The 15,634-nt window shown below is 52.8% G+C and overlaps 1 protein-coding gene across 1 annotated transcript in view; it reads right to left on the minus strand.

The window, feature by feature from the left end:
- CUL9 (cullin 9) overlaps window positions 1-15,634 on the minus strand; it is a 443,484-nt gene that overhangs the window by 368,122 nt on the left and 59,728 nt on the right. Inside the window, exons 3-5 of the mRNA XM_086948773.1 lie at window positions 14,005-14,159; window positions 11,129-11,671; window positions 6,501-6,636 (exon numbers count right to left, since the gene is read on the minus strand). Of these exons, the coding sequence (XP_086804899.1) occupies window positions 6,501-6,636; window positions 11,129-11,671; window positions 14,005-14,159 (834 nt within the window). The remainder of the gene's footprint in view (window positions 1-6,500; window positions 6,637-11,128; window positions 11,672-14,004; window positions 14,160-15,634) is intronic.

Raw genomic sequence — 15,634 nt, forward strand, 5'->3', positions numbered from 1 at the left:
TCACTATCCAAGGGTCAGAATCTACTTTCGTTTTCTCCCTACCAGGTCGGGTTCGCCCGAGAACACTAACTTTCTATTTCCTAGCTACCATAGACTTTTGTCCCGCATCTCGCGTGAGAGTGCACACATTGCACCCGAGTCCCCTAGGCCTCCTAGAAGTAATCTAACGATTCCCTAGTCAAGTCCTAGCGATTCCAAAAGCTATTAGTACTGTACTTACCTGCTAGGAATTTCGCATTCCACTTTCAGAGTATATGGTTTTCCGTGCCCCTCGGGCATTTGTATATACTGTGCTAACTTAAGTATTTTTGTAAGAGTTTTGGTTTGTGCTTAGTACCCTGTCCTCATAAAGAGTACAGGGCTGTTGTGATCTTTAAATAAATAACTGTTTATTTTCATAACACTTGTGTGGTGTCCTTTCACTTGGTATTCAAGGGGTATATGTGTGGTAAACAGCTGGCTTAACACGCCCTCTCGAGTCTTTAGCCTTAGACTGCTCGTATCCACGCTACTAGGATAGCTGGTCTATAAGGTTGACTTACAACCAATCATCAATAAGGGTTGCTGGACTGATACATAGTGTTCACTAGAATAGTGAGCACTGCATATCAGGCCACCTTCTCACAGTACCTTCCTGTCCGCAGCCCCGCCAGCGAGTTTGTGCATCTCATAGAGCCTCTCCGGGGTGTAATACCAGTAGGTGGACACCTTGGTAAAGGTCTCCATTAGCCCAGTGTGGTACGCAGAGTGCCTCGCCCGATATGCGATCTTGTCCCACTCCTTGTGGCTCAGGGCCCTGCCCAACTCTCTGTGCCAGCGCTCCCTCCCCGGATTGTGGTAATGAAACGGCGGGGGTTGGAGAAATTTATACAGATCGGTAATAAGCTTGGCATCCGAGGTCCGGGTCACCAGCCACCGCTCGTAAGGTGTGATTTGACGGGCTGCGACGTCGCGCACTTGGGTTTGGAGAGCCCAGTGACGGACCTGCATGTAGCGCAATCTGTCTACCTCTGTCAGACCAAATTCCTGTCGGAGTTGTTGGAAAGGAAGCACGCCCTCCGGCCCATAAATCTGAAAGAGCACCCTGCAACCCGCACTCACCCAGTGGGAAAAAGCTCCCGGTTCTAGGCCCGGAGTAAAGTCCGGGTTACCAACTATGGGTGTAAACGGTGATGGGAAGGTAGTTAGCTCGCGGAGCTCGCAAACCGCATCCCACACTCGCAGGGGAACCCGGGTGACAAAGGAGGCGTAGAGATTAGCCGGGCGATGTGCGCGCCGCAGGAATGGGACCTCCTGAAGGGTGCGTCCCGCTACAGCCTGATCCTGAAAGAGCCAGTGCTTGTCAGATTCCCACCTGCTCCATTCCACCAGATACCGGAGTTGCGCCGCTTGAAAATACTTCCGGAGATCCGGAACACCAAGACCCCCCGCCTCCGGAGCAAGCGTGGAGAGAACCCTCTTCATCCGAGGCCTGCGGCCTTGCCACACGAAACGGGAGATGTCAGCCTGCGCTTGCTGTATCCAACCCACAGGGGGCTGGAGAGGTAGAGCGCGAAAAAGATGCAAGATCTGAGGCAGCACCGTCATCTTCACCGCTGCGATACGACCCAGCCACGAGAGCAGGCCCTTGCTCCATCGGCCGAGTTCCTCCTTAATCTTCTTGCCAAGGGAAGAGTAGTTAGCTTTGACCATTTCAGGCAGCGAAGGTGCAAGCAGGATCCCCAGGTATGGCACCGTGGACGAGGACCACTGCATGGGGAAAAGACGCTGGAGGTCTCTCCTGGTGTCCGCGGAGAGCGACACATCCAGGGCAGCCGATTTGGACATGTTCATTTTAAAGCCGGCCACGCGTGCAAAGGCGTTCAGTTCCTGGACGCAAGCAGGGAGTGACCGCCTGGGGTCATCCAGGGTCAGCAGGACATCGTCCGCATACAGGCTAACAGTATGGGTATACTGACCCATCTTAACCCCAATAGCGTCCGGATTGTCGCGAATCCTCTGGGCAAACGGCTCCATGTAGAGGGCGAACAAGAGCGGTGAGAGGGGGCAGCCCTGTCTCGTACCACGCTCAATGACAAAACTACCAGAGCTGTGCCCATTGACTCGCACCGATGCTGATGGTCTCTTATAACAATTGAAGACCATGGTGCGGAACTTCTCGCCGATCCCCAGTTTCCCGAGAACCAGCTCAAGGTACGGCCAATGAACCCTATCAAAGGCCTTCTCCGCATCGACCGACAGTAACATCCGTTCCCCAGGACGCGCGAGGCCTTTTCTAATACGTGCGTCACTCTCTTGGTGTTGTCGACCGTCTGTCTACCGGGTACAAAACCAGCCTGGTCCGCCTCCACCAGGCCCGGTAGGTGCAGGCCAAGTCTGGCCGCCAGGATCCCCGTGTAGAGCTTAAGATCCACATTCAGAAGCGAGATAGGTCGATATGAACCACACAGGGTCTGGTCCTTCCCGGGTTTCGGAATAACCGACACAGTCGCGGAAAGAAGGTCCGGCGGGATAGCCCCCGGTTCGGAGAAAGAGTTGAACAGGCGAGCCAGGACAGGCGCCACAGTGGAGCAGAAGGTCTTGTAGAACAAGGCCGTGTAGCCATCTGGGCCCGGGGCTTTACCGTGTTTCAATCGTGCTATAGCGGAGATGACTTCCTCCACATGGATGTCCCTCTCTAGGTGGTCCGCCTGGGCGGGCTCTAGTACCGGAAGGGTCACCGACTCCAGATAGTCCTCAGCGTCTCCCGGTGAGGAGGGTTCCGCGGCATATAGCGCCTCGTAAAAGCTATGAAAGGAATCCGCCACCTCTGCGTCTCCGGAAACCAAAACCCCGTCTGCACCCACTAGCTCCTTCACTACATTGCGTTGTTGCGCAGCCCTGAGCCGATGGGCCAGGAGCTTACCGCATCTGTCCCCGCCCGTATAAAAGGCATGCTTCAGACGCAACGCAGCGTATTCCGCCCGATCTAGGTCTAGCGCAGAGAGGAGTTTCCTCGCCGCTTTCAGCTGCCTCCAAACTCGAGGAGCCCCTGTTCAGCGGTGAACCTGCTCAAGTTCCCTGACCTGCGCAGTCAGTTCGTCCCTCTTACATTGCCGCTCTCTGTTCTCGGCCGAGGAAATGGAGATAAATTCCCCCCTGAGGACCGCCTTCAAGGCTGCCCACTGCGTCGCTAGAGACGTTTCGGAGTTGCCATTGTGGACTAGATAATCCTGAATGACCTCCTCCACTCGCTTCACCACCGACTTCTTATGTAGAAGAGTATCCCGAAGCCGCCACATCCCTCTGGAGGGGGAGGCCGCCGGCCATGCAAAGACTCCGGAAACCGGTGCGTGATCGGACAAGGACAAGACCCCGATGTCTGCCGCCGTGGCGGCCGTACGCAGCGGTCCGCTCACCAGGAGGTAGTCCAACCGCGAATAAGTGCGGTGCGCGTGGGAGAAATAGGAATAGTCCCTATCGGTGGGGTGCATAGCGCGCCAGAGGTCATGCAGATCCATCTCTGCAATCCAGTCTTGCACCGCTCGGGAAAGCTCCCCCGTCTGCGGGAAGCGCTGGGCAGACCTATCCATAGCCGAGTCGAAGACCATATTTAGGTCTCCCCCCAAGACAACATGGCGATCGGGCGAGGCAGTGACGTCCACCAACACTGATTCCAGGAAACGATCCTGGTGGTCATTCGGGCTATAAACGGAGCCAACCGTGAAGGCGATACCCCCAAGCCGCATGCGATACACTAGGAGCCTCCCCTTTTGCTCGGCATATTTGTATAATACCTCACCCCTGAAAGAGCTAGCTAAAAGAATGGCTACGCCTGCAGTCTTGGTCGCTGCCGAAGAGAAGAATTGGGTGGGGAACTTGGCAGAGCGCAACCTGTGACAATCTTTGGGAAGCAGATGAGTTTCCTGCAAAAGGCAAATGTCCGCTTGCGTCCCCTCTAGCAGGGAAAGGATCGCCCTGCGCTTCACAGGGTTGTTCAGACCCTTAACATTAAGGGTCACTACCTTCAAGGACGGCATCGCTCCCAGGGGATCGAAGCGCTGTGCAGCAAGCGAGGGATCAGCGGAGGGGGCGCGCGGGGCAGGGGCGCAGGGAAGGCCAAGACCGGCCTCGCGTGTGCTTGGGCAACATTGGACGGGACCCCACCAACAACAAACCAACTCTTAAGCCCTCCCAAAACCAACCCATGGCAACTAGCCAAAACCATAAACAAAGAAAAACACCCCATTGTCTCAGTCCAGCCCGAACGGGCAAGTCCGCAGAAACCAATCAAGTGGACGTTCAGCCACTCACCTCCAACCTTCCCCCCCCAACCCCCAGCCCTAACCCAGCATCGTAGAGGCTAAGAGTCTCTCCCCCCGGAGTAAAGTTAGGCCGTCATGGCCACGCCGTTGGATTCAGGCAAGGTCCTGGCCGCCGTTCTCAGGGCCTCCGCCATATCCGCCCTGATGGTAGGGGAATCAGGGCGACTCGCAGTCGCCGGCGATTGTCTCCTCCTCGATCTTCGCCGGCTCCGTCTCTCCGAGCGTCTCCATGCGGGCGTCGCTCCGTCTTCTTCCATGGCTGTGAGTCCCAACACCCCGCAGATGTCTTGGAGGGAGCGCAGCTGATGTAACACTCCATTCCATCTGAAGATTAGACGGAAGGGGTGACCCCAGGAGTAGGGCGTCTCATGCTCCCGCAGAAAGTCCGTAGCAATCCGGAAGGACCTGCGCTTCTGCAGCGTGATGGCGGACAGGTCCTGGTAGAGCGCCACGGGCCTCTCTCTGAAAGTTAAAGGCTGCTTCCTGCGGGCCTCTGTCATAATGCGCTCCTTCAAGGGGAAATCAGGCAGAAACGCCAGAATATCAGGAGGGGGTGCCGATGACTGGCGCTGACGGCCCACTCTATGCGCTCTGTCTATGCGGATCGGGAATTCTGCATCTTCTCCCAAAATCTCCCGGAACAAGTCCTGTAGATAGGCCACCAGGTCCGTTCCCTCGTCCGCGGATGGGACCCCCCGCACCCGGATATTGTTCCGCCTGGACCTGTTCTCGAGGTCCTCAGAGTGGGCCTGGAGCTCGACACACTGCTCCCGTAGACGGAGAACGTCCTGCTGGAGATGGACTAGCTCCTCATCTCGGCGCTGGGCCGCCGTCTCCACCGTGTCAACACGTTCGCCAAGGCCCTCTACCTCCCTGCGCACTTCTCGGACCTCGCTGGCCACCTCCTGCTTTAGCGTCTGGAAGTCGTCTTTGAGGGAGCTGAATAAGTCTTCCATAAAGGACCTCGTGACCGGCGGCTCACCTCCAGTTGCGTCCGCCGAGGCCCGGGAGGACCCCGGCGACGGTTGTGTCCTGTCTCGCAGCTGCTGGGCTCTGCTGAGCATGTCTGGCAGAGTGCGGTCTCCCCTCCTCGCGCCTCCTCTCCCAGTCATCGTGGCCTCAACAATGGGCAAGGCTCAGGGCCGGCCGCCGCAGATGCGTCCAGTCGCTCGTGGGCACTAAATGTGGAGACCCCGCCGAAGACAAGGTTGATGCGTCACAGGCGACAAAATGGCGGCTCAGGTCGGGGCGAGACAATCATAGTTCCGACCAGGGCGGCAATCGGGGGCCAAAGTCAGGGTCTTTCAGTAGCACACTCCCTGGGAAATTAGGTCAGGAGCCAGGGCGAAAGTAGGCACCGGCTCGTCAAAGGCGCGGGTGAAGGTCGCCAGCTCCAGCTCCTCAGTGATAAGATGGCGGCAGGGCGGGGCCCGGGAGAGCGGCCCAGGCTGGCAAGACCGCCGGCGACCCCCGGGCCACAATGGGCAAGGAAAGTTCAAAGCCAGTGTCTCACAGTTGCACCGGCGGGTACACCCAGGTCGGCCGCCGCGCAGATGCCTCCGTCTCTAGCCACCAGGTCCGGGGTCCACTCCGCACCATGCACCGTCGTCGATAGCGAGGGGTCAAAGCGCCAGCGAGGGTCCAGGGTCTACTGTGTATCGGTGACACCGGTCACGTAGGCTTCGGCCGGAGGGCTCTGTTACTCTGCGGAGCACGTCGGGTCCGATCCCTCGGGATCACCAGCTTTCAGCACCCGGCCCAGCCGAGGCGCTTGGACAGCACCGCAATTCGCTCCGCCTCCCAGGCTCTCCTCGGTGTTCCGATCTTCGAGCAAACTTTCGGGGTACTGCCCCCAGGGCGATAGGAGTCAAAGTAGCATCAAAATGTGCACCAGGAACTCCGGCACAGTTCTCTCACCCGCAAAGCAGCTGCGGGGGGAGAGAAGCGCAGAAATCGGGGCTCGAGCTGAGCCGGGCCGGAGGAGCTACGGGAGGAAGCGTCCGCTCACCCCGCCATCTTGGCCACGCCCCCCGACCTCTACATAATTTGACTACATTTTGAAGGCATTGTTACACTCAATCCCATTCTGTCTGGCCTTCTTTATGCACAGTCGACATTAGCACCTCTCACCACTTGCACTGCAAACAAAGAAACTGAACCATAAGTCACCCCACTTCACAAGAGTGCAGTACTCACCAGTGGCGACCTTCAAATTCTCTGTGAATGTAGACACCTTGTCTTGTGCCTTCTCTTCCGATTGCTCGCCAGAGCCAATAATTTCCACCATGTGCCAATGCACCCAATAAGGACGTCCCGTGGAATGCCACAAAATCTGCAAGGAAAGCAGAATAGAAGAATTCAGGTCCAGCAGCATCAGCAGTTGACAAAGACAGCTAAATCAGCACCCATCTTGCGCATCCAGCTCATGAGGGCACAGTGAACCCCACTGTTAGAGCCTGGGAGTTTTGACTGGGCACAATGTAGAGCGACAGAGACACCACGTGTCCCAAATCCAGACAATGTGTACGCTGACACACTGGGATCCACGAGCAATCAAAGTAGTATCCTGCAGGGGTATGTGAGGTCATTTACCGCTACTCTCCGCAGACCACAATAATACTGCACTTCCACTGCATACTTGGGGCACTCGATTTGTACACGCGGTTCCACAAGGGCAGAAAAGTAGAGCAGTCTGGACTTTTTTTCAGAGGTTGAGGTGGTTTGGAACTCGGGAACTAGTCAAAATAGTTAATACTTGATAAACTCCATATCCAGCCAGTGATAAGGTCCACCTTCTTTGGCAGAGCTTTGACAGCAAACAAGTTGATAAAGTTTATGTTGACTATGAGAAATTTGCTACTGATCAGGTCTTTTATGAGAGAAATTATAAATAATCTTGAAAGATCAATTAAATGGGACAGATAAAATAATACACGGTAACTACTGTGCTACGGGAAGTAGGCCGAGGAGTTGTTTATATGACTTTTCTATTTAGAGACTAACATCTAACATAATCACTTTTATTCACAGGCAAAGTTGGAGATCCTTCCCTCATGGCCTACATGAAGGAGTTGTCCAGCTCTCTTGTCTTGTTAGTATTCTGGGAAATTCACTCAGATGAACCCCTGTTCTCATTTGTGAGCCTGTTGTATGGCTTTTGTTTTTAACCCCTGTAAACGTACTCATAACTGGTTTGGTGGTAAGAGCGATACTGCCTGCCTTTGGTGTTATGTGAGAAACTTTCTGTAGAACTGTAACTTCCTGGAGCCTCAAAAAGAGGATCGGCGTCAGTACTGGAGCACTACTAAAGAACAAGTAGTATCCATATCAGAATTTATTGCATGCAGGGCCTCACCCAAAGAGCATCATGCAGTTGAAGAGAATGTCTAGAATCTTTCTTCGTAACTCTAAGCGGAATGAGCGGCTCTTCAGCCATCCTCGTGTATGTGGGGCACAGCCACAGCTGGGTGCTGGAAACATCCAAGGTCGCATCTATGATTTCCCCTCAGGCTTGGCTCCTTCCCATACAATTGTTTTGCTCCCACTTGCCTCTCTTCTTGTACAAACTGATCAAGGACAAAGCATTGATCATCTGTCGATCACTAAAGCTTTTTTGGAGGTGGCTACCATGGAACTGGCCCGTCTGCCCAGGTTGCCAATGTGCCTGCTATCCCTGTCAGCAGGAGTGCAGCTGTGCGCAATCAGGGTTTCTCACTCTTCTGTAGACTGCTACAGCAACGATGGAGTAAGGCTTACAGTGCCATGCGAGGCACGCCAAAGCAGAATCAGGGACAACCTGGACCGTCGCCAGTCCTTCCCTCAGTTTCAGCTCCTCTTGCCATATGTAGTCCAAAATTGAGTTGCCGACTGACTGGGTTGTTCCTTAAAATCGCAGAAAAACCCCACTGTCGACAGAAGTCATTGGTAAATCAAGGGGCTTAGCTGCTTGTTCAGGTGGAGAATCTGCAGAAGGTGACGTCTTATGGCCTCCTTGGGGGATAAAGTAATGGCACTAATTCTTAGTGGCTTGGTCAGTTGCTTCACCTTCATTGCCACCTTTTCCATGTCTACGGTCTCTCCCCAACTTTCTACTGCTTTCTCTTCCATAGTCAGAGAGGTGGAGGGTGTGTTATAGGGGTGTCGGGTGCACCTGAAAAGAAACCATCATCTGTGGTTGAGGCTTCGTGGCAATCTTGAATGGACGTTGTCAAATATTTCTTGCAGAGACTCTAAGCAATGGGAGTTTAGTGGGACCTGTACCGTGGGAGTTTAGTGGGACCTGTACCGTGGGAGTTTAGTGGGACCTGTACCGTGGGAGTTTAGTGGGACCTGTACCGTGGGAGTTTAGTGGGACCTGTACCGTGGGAGTTTAGTGGGACCTGTACCGTGGGAGTTTAGTGGGACCTGTACCGTGGGAGTTTAGTGGGACCTGTACCGTGGGAGTTTAGTGGGACCTGTACCGTGGGAGTTTAGTGGGACCTGTACCGTGGGAGTTTAGTGGGACCTGTACCTTGGGAGTTTAGTGGGACCTGTACCGTGGGAGTTTAGTGGGACCTGTACCGTGGGAGTTTAGTGGGACCTGTACCTTGGGAGTTTAGTGGGACCTGTACCGTGGGAGTTTAGTGGGACCTGTACCGTGGGAGTTTAGTGGGACCTGTACCGTGGGAGTTTAGTGGGACCTGTACCGTGGGAGTTTAGTGGGACCTGTACCGTGGGAGTTTAGTGGGACCTGTACCGTGGGAGTTTAGTGGGACCTGTACCGTGGGAGTTTAGTGGGACCTGTACCGTGGGAGTTTAGTGGGACCTGTACCGTGGGAGTTTAGTGGGACCTGTACCGTGGGAGTTTAGTGGGACCTGTACCGTGGGAGTTTAGTGGGACCTGTACCGTGGGAGTTTAGTGGGACCTGTACCGTGGGAGTTTAGAGGGACCTGTACCGTGGGAGTTTAGAGGGACCTGTACCGTGGGAGTTTAGTGGGACCTGTACCGTGGGAGTTTAGTGGGACCTGTACCGTGGGAGTTTAGTGGGACCTGTACCGTGGGAGTTTAGTGGGACCTGTACCGTGGGAGTTTAGTGGGACCTGTACCGTGGGAGTTTAGTGGGACCTGTACCGTGGGAGTTTAGTGGGACCTGTACCGTGGGAGTTTAGTGGGACCTGTACCGTGGGAGTTTAGTGGGACCTGTACCGTGGGAGTTTAGTAGGACCTGTACCGTGGGAGTTTAGTGGGACCTGTACCTAGGGAGTTTAGTGGGACCTGTACCGTGGGAGTTTAGTGGGACCTGTACCGTGGGAGTTTAGTGGGACCTGTACCGTGGGAGTTTAGTGGGACCTGTACCGTGGGAGTTTAGTAGGACCTGTACCGTGGGAGTTTAGTGGGACCTGTACCGTGGGAGTTTAGTGGGACCTGTACCGTGGGAGTTTAGTAGGACCTGTACCGTGGGAGTTTAGTGGGACCTGTACCGTGGGAGTTTAGTGGGACCTGTACCGTGGGAGTTTAGTGGGACCTGTACCGTGGGAGTTTAGTGGGACCTGTACCGTGGGAGTTTAGTGGGACCTGTACCGTGGGAGTTTAGTGGGACCTGTACCGTGGGGGTTTAGTGGGATCTGTACCTTGGGAGTTTAGTGGGACCTGTACCGTGAGAGTTTAGTGGGACCTGTACCGTGGGAGTTTAGTGGGACCTGTACCGTGGGAGTTTAGTGGGACCTGTACCGTGGGAGTTTAGTGGGACCTGTACCGTGGGAAGTTTCCTTGCGTAGTGCTCTGGGTCATTGAAAGGGTGATCGATTCATTGATAATAGAGACACAGCGCAACCCAGTAAATTCAATCTTCCACTCATGATAGTCCTACAGGTCATCATGTGTGTAACGTACAGGATCATCCAAACCTTAGCCTTGACCCCTCGATTGAGGGTGGCCATCACCTGGCGGGACTTAAGCCTCCTCGCCTGATCATAGTCCGATCTATATAATGCACATGCAGCTGTAAAGGAAAGTAACCCATATATCTATGCTGGAAGGCAATATCTTTCTGTGCCGCTGCCCTCGACAGAGATGCTTCCAATTTTGCATCTTCTTAAAAATGTGCTTCATGGTGAATCACTCCCCTAAAGACATGAGATCCCCAGGACTAGGAAATAAAGACAGCCTTCTGTCATACTGGGTTACAAATGCCACAATGTGCTGCCTTGTTTTTAGAGTACAGGCACTGCTTGTGGGGCTGTTTTTAGGTCTCCATCAATTAGTAAAACGAGAACCAGAACAACTGAACCAAAGGTCAATGGGAGAAATCAGTATTAAATAAAATGGTAGAAACAAAGAGGCTCATGGGATGCCACAAGAAAGGGGGTGGGAAAGAACAGGACGTGACCTAAGAAGTAGAACTTGGAAATAACATTGAGGACAAGCAAACTTGATGAAAGAATATGGCCAGCAAAGCATTCCTGATAGTAATACTAGTTCTTAGAAAACAAGAGTATTGGTGATCATTAAGAATTAATGGAAATACACAATTTGTTACTTCGAGTACTTTGAAACCAGCTTTTTGAAGGTCCAATAAATGATTAAATCTATGAAGCTGCTTTCAAATTGACAAGAAATGCTGCCCACATCGGGTTGCCCAAACACTAAGTTCAGGAAGTCCTTCTGACCATGCTGTTTGCAAGTTAAGACACAGATAAATTAAGTGATTCCCCCAAAGATCCCGCATATTTTATTAGGTGTGGATGTCAGGATGTGCATTCAGAATTCCTGGTTCCAAAGCTAGGACCTCAACTCCTCGCACACAGATGTCCAGATGCCCCCTTGTCTCCCTGGGATGCCTCACCTGCACGGGTGGCATGCCGTTGTTGCTCTGCAGAAACACACCCTCATCACCAGAGCTGACCTCGTCATAGTCTTCCAGCATCCGCACAACAAGGCCTGGTTTAAGGGTCTCTTGCACGTAATCTACGTAGCTGCTACGACTTGCAAAATCGGATGGGCTGCTGAACTCTTTGTCGGTCTTCTTGCGAGGAGCCACAGGTGGTGGTGGTGGCTCCATCGCCACGTGGATGCTGGCACAGCCAGGCATCTTGGGCTGGAAGATGGAACGAATGATTTGTGGCTGTTCCTCGCCTCCGGAGCAACCAAAGTCCATATGCTGTCCGCGGTCCCAGCCCATGACTCGCACCAGCTCAGATATGAGGTTGGCCATTGCCATGCTGAACTCAAACTCTCTCTGCACACGGCTCCGCTCCCCCAAAAGGCCTGTGTTTGCAGCTCCATCGTGGCACTCCGCCCCCTCTTCGTTGCTGCTGTTCAGTTTGTCCACGAGGGAGGTGACACACAAATAACGCTTCACCAGCGAGAAGAGCAGCTTCCCAGGAATCTGGAAAAGAAAGACAGGGGATTAGTTTTGTACAGCAACACACTAGACAACAATGCACATCAAGAGCTCCCATCCAAACTACACTATAAGTAGAACACCCCATTAGGGAACACTACAGTGCACTTAGTCAGGCAACACTGCACAGTAACAGACTCCTGCCAGTCAACAATGCAAAGGAGGCCTGGGCACCCAACATGACAGTCACACATCTCTAGGCTCCGCCTGCAATCCCACCCTTAATCTGTCCTCCTCGGGAAACTGCATTTACAAAGCGGACAGAACCATGCAGATGCGTGGTAAAGGCAGTTAGCACTCTAGATTCAAAGAGGACGGGTGGGGAGGATGGAAGGAACAGGAAGGATTGTGCTGCATCTTGGCAAGTAGGGCTGGGGTCGGAGTTGTTTTTTGGCTGTGGGGAGGGTTTTAGGGCTCGGGGGGAATGGGTCTGGGTAGTTTTAGGGTTGGGGCCATGTTTTAGGGCTCAGGGCAGGGTAGTTTTTTGGGCTGGAGGCGGTTTTAGGGCTGGGGTCGGGTAGTATTTAGGGCTGGGTGCCGGTTTTAGGGTTCAGGGCGGGGGGCTGGGCTGTGTAATCTTTACCACGCATATGCCTTTAAAATGAAATTCATTGTAAAGGCATACATGGTAAAGACGCAGTCGTGGTAAAGACCACATTGTTAAGGCATGCAATATAATTTCATGTGTGGTTCCGTCATACAACCGCCTTCAGCCGGTGACAGGCCATCAGCAGAGCGACTAACAGGGGTGAATGCATAAGGGGCACGGCTTGGCCCTGCATTCCACCACAAGACACCTGGCAACATGGAGGGCCCACTCTGTCCTGAGCACTAATGTCTCTACTACCTCCAGGACATACTGCTTCCGCGCCAATAAACTTGTAATCTGGTTTACATAGATGCCTAGCGAACGATGGATATAGGGATAGACAAATCAGCACCACATCAGCACCACATCAACACCACCCACTGGCCAGAGCCACATAGATACATTTACGAAGCCCGCAAGGGGCCCTGAGGAGGATCAGTTGGATCACCATGACTGCCCAGACAAGGCCCCCCCAGAATCAGCAAGCACTATATCTCGATCTATTCATGACTCTAGACTCTCACTGGAGGAAAGAATTGGGGAAATCAGTGTTGAGCTCTCCCTACTTCGTCAAGACTTGCAGAATACAGTGGACAAAGTCATGGAGGCAGAGGGCCGCGTCATGGAGACCGAGGATCGCATCTCTGAACTGAGGACGTGGTCTGCACATTGAAGAAACATGTCTTGCAACAAACAGTTCGGCCGAAGGGCGTTTGTGGCGAATCAGCCACCTGATGGGGTTGGTTCCCAGATGGTGTAGAAGGCCCTAACCCCATGGACTTCATTCCCCAACAGTTGTGCTCTTGAGCGCCAGCGGATCTATCATTGTGCTTCCTGGTGGAAGGGACCCAAAGGTCCATGGCACCCTGGCCCAATTCCGCGAGTCCCTCCCACCCCCCCCCACATCCCCTCAACAATAATAGCATGCACCCTTAACTTTGCAGATAGGGATGCAATCCTCCGGGCGGCATGTAAGAAGGGGGCCCTCTCCCATGACTCCTAGTATATTATGCTGATTCCAGACCTCACAATACAGGTTCCACAGCAGCACTGCTCCTTCCTGTGAAACAAACTCCGCGCCATGCAGAGGCAATATATGCTCCTCTTCCCAGCATGCTTTAAAATCATATTCGCTAGCAAGAGTATTTTGACGACCTGGAAAGTGCACAGCAATGGATAAGAAACATCCTGGCTGGTGGCGACGGAACACAGACAAAGAGGACCACTCTGTACCTGGCGGACGGCCAAGACCCTGGTCATAGTTTCTGCGCAGGAGCCAGAGGAATGAGAGGCAAAACCGTTTGGCAGAGGAGGGGATTGGTTATCCTAAAAGCTGCAGGCTGTCGCTTGAGACTGGAGATTTGGTGGCGGGTCAGATGGTCCCTGAGACGTTGGCGCACCGTTGCCGACTGGACTGACTCACTAACCTGTTCAATCGCAGGCTGCTGACTTGCCACTTTACTGATGCAGTTGCAGACACCATGCTCAGTACCAGAAAACATCGAAGACAGAGTAGCCTCGCCTAAACACTGCAATGGAGTGGCACACCCAAAACCCCCCTAACAGAATTACAGAGTCAGATGGCACTGTAGAGAGGGCACTCAGAAGACAGGACGACTTGACTGCAATTCCCTTACCGGTACTCAGTAGTTCTGTCCTACTCACTGCCATATGTAGCACCCTCACACATTGGCTGTTCTTTCAGCTGAATGTTCCCTCTTACTCTTACCTGCGGCAGGTGGATTCCATCGAAGGATATGCAGTGCTCTTCGGAGGATGTGGTTTCTGCGAACAGCTCCAGGAGGGTGTAGCGACTGTCGAAGTCCATGTGCTGCTCAATGCCATCCTGCTGGCTCAGCGACAGGAGGACATAGGCCCGGCTTCCTGCACAAACCAGAGAAAGTTATTAATGTGAGATCCTAATACTGCACACACCAGAAACAGAGGGTCAACATGAGACCCGAACAGTATACAAATTAGATAGAAATGCCGAGATCTAAATCCTAATCCTGCACAAACCAGAGACAACTCTCGAAGCGAGCAGGTAATCACGTACAAACTGGATAGAGCTGCAAATGTGAGATCCTAATCCAGTTTAAACCAGAGACTGGATAAGGAGTGTTCCAAATCCTGTACAAACCAGATGTCACAGCTGTCAATCTAAGACACTCGTCTACAAACCAGACTGCTGTCAATTCACGATCCTCATCTGATACAATCCAGAGGAAAATATGTGAATATGAGATCTTTAACATACACAGACCAGAGAAAGCTACTGGTGCAAGATCCTAGCCCGGCACAAATCCAGGATAGAGCTGTTAATGTGAGAACCCAATCTTGCATCAAAAGAGCTGTCTTTTCGCCATCCTAATCCTGTACAAAGCACAGAAATTCGGCAGTGCCTATCAATGCAAGAGCCTACTCCTGCAGATACCAGAGATGCACCTAAAACTGTACCAACCAAAGACAGCCGTCAGTTCAAGATACCAATACTGCAGAAACCACAGACAATCGGTCAACGCACAATCCTAATCATGCACAAGCCAGCCAGAGCAGTCCATGCAAGGTCCTGCTCCAGCAGAAACCAGAGATGTAGCTGACAAAGCAAGGTCCTAATCCTGTGCAAACTTGACACAGCGGTCACTGAGATCCCAATTACATAACTCCGAGACAGGGCAGATAACGCAAGCGCCTAATCCAGCACGAACCGAAGTCAGAGCGGTCAGTGTGGGGTCGCAGGAACAGAGTTGTTAATAAGATCCCAATATTGTACAAACCAGAGATCAAGTGGCAAACGTGCATTCCTAATCCTGTACAAACCAAATGTCTGTGCTGGCGTTTTCAAAATTCTCATCCTGCACAAGCAAGAGGCGAAGCTGTAAATTTAAGCTCCCACACATCTACAAACCAGAGAAAGCAGACACTGCAACAGCAGAACTCTGCAGGAACCAGAGCAATGGGACATCCCAATCTTCAGTAAACCAGAGAACAAGCTGTTGTGTAGGTTCCCAATCCTGTACAAACCAGAGAGAGCTGACATTGCAAAATCCCAATCCTATATAAACCGGAGACAGGGTTCACAAGGCGAAATCCCAATCCTATACAAACCAGAGACTGAGCTGACAAGGCGAGATGCTAATCCCATATAAACCAGAGACTGAGCTGGAAAGGAGAGATGATAATCCCCTATTTAAACCAGAGACCGAGCTGGAAAGGAGAGATGCTAATCCCATATAAACCAGAGACTGAGCTGGAAAGGAGAGATGCTAATCCCATATAAACCAGAGACAGAGCTGCAAAGGAGAGATGCTAATCCCATATAAACCAGTGACCGAGCTGGAAAGGAGAGATGCTAATCT

This window comes from Lissotriton vulgaris, unplaced genomic scaffold (genome assembly GCF_964263255.1).
Source record: "Lissotriton vulgaris unplaced genomic scaffold, aLisVul1.2 SCAFFOLD_375, whole genome shotgun sequence".
Classification (NCBI taxonomy): domain Eukaryota; kingdom Metazoa; phylum Chordata; class Amphibia; order Caudata; family Salamandridae; genus Lissotriton; species Lissotriton vulgaris.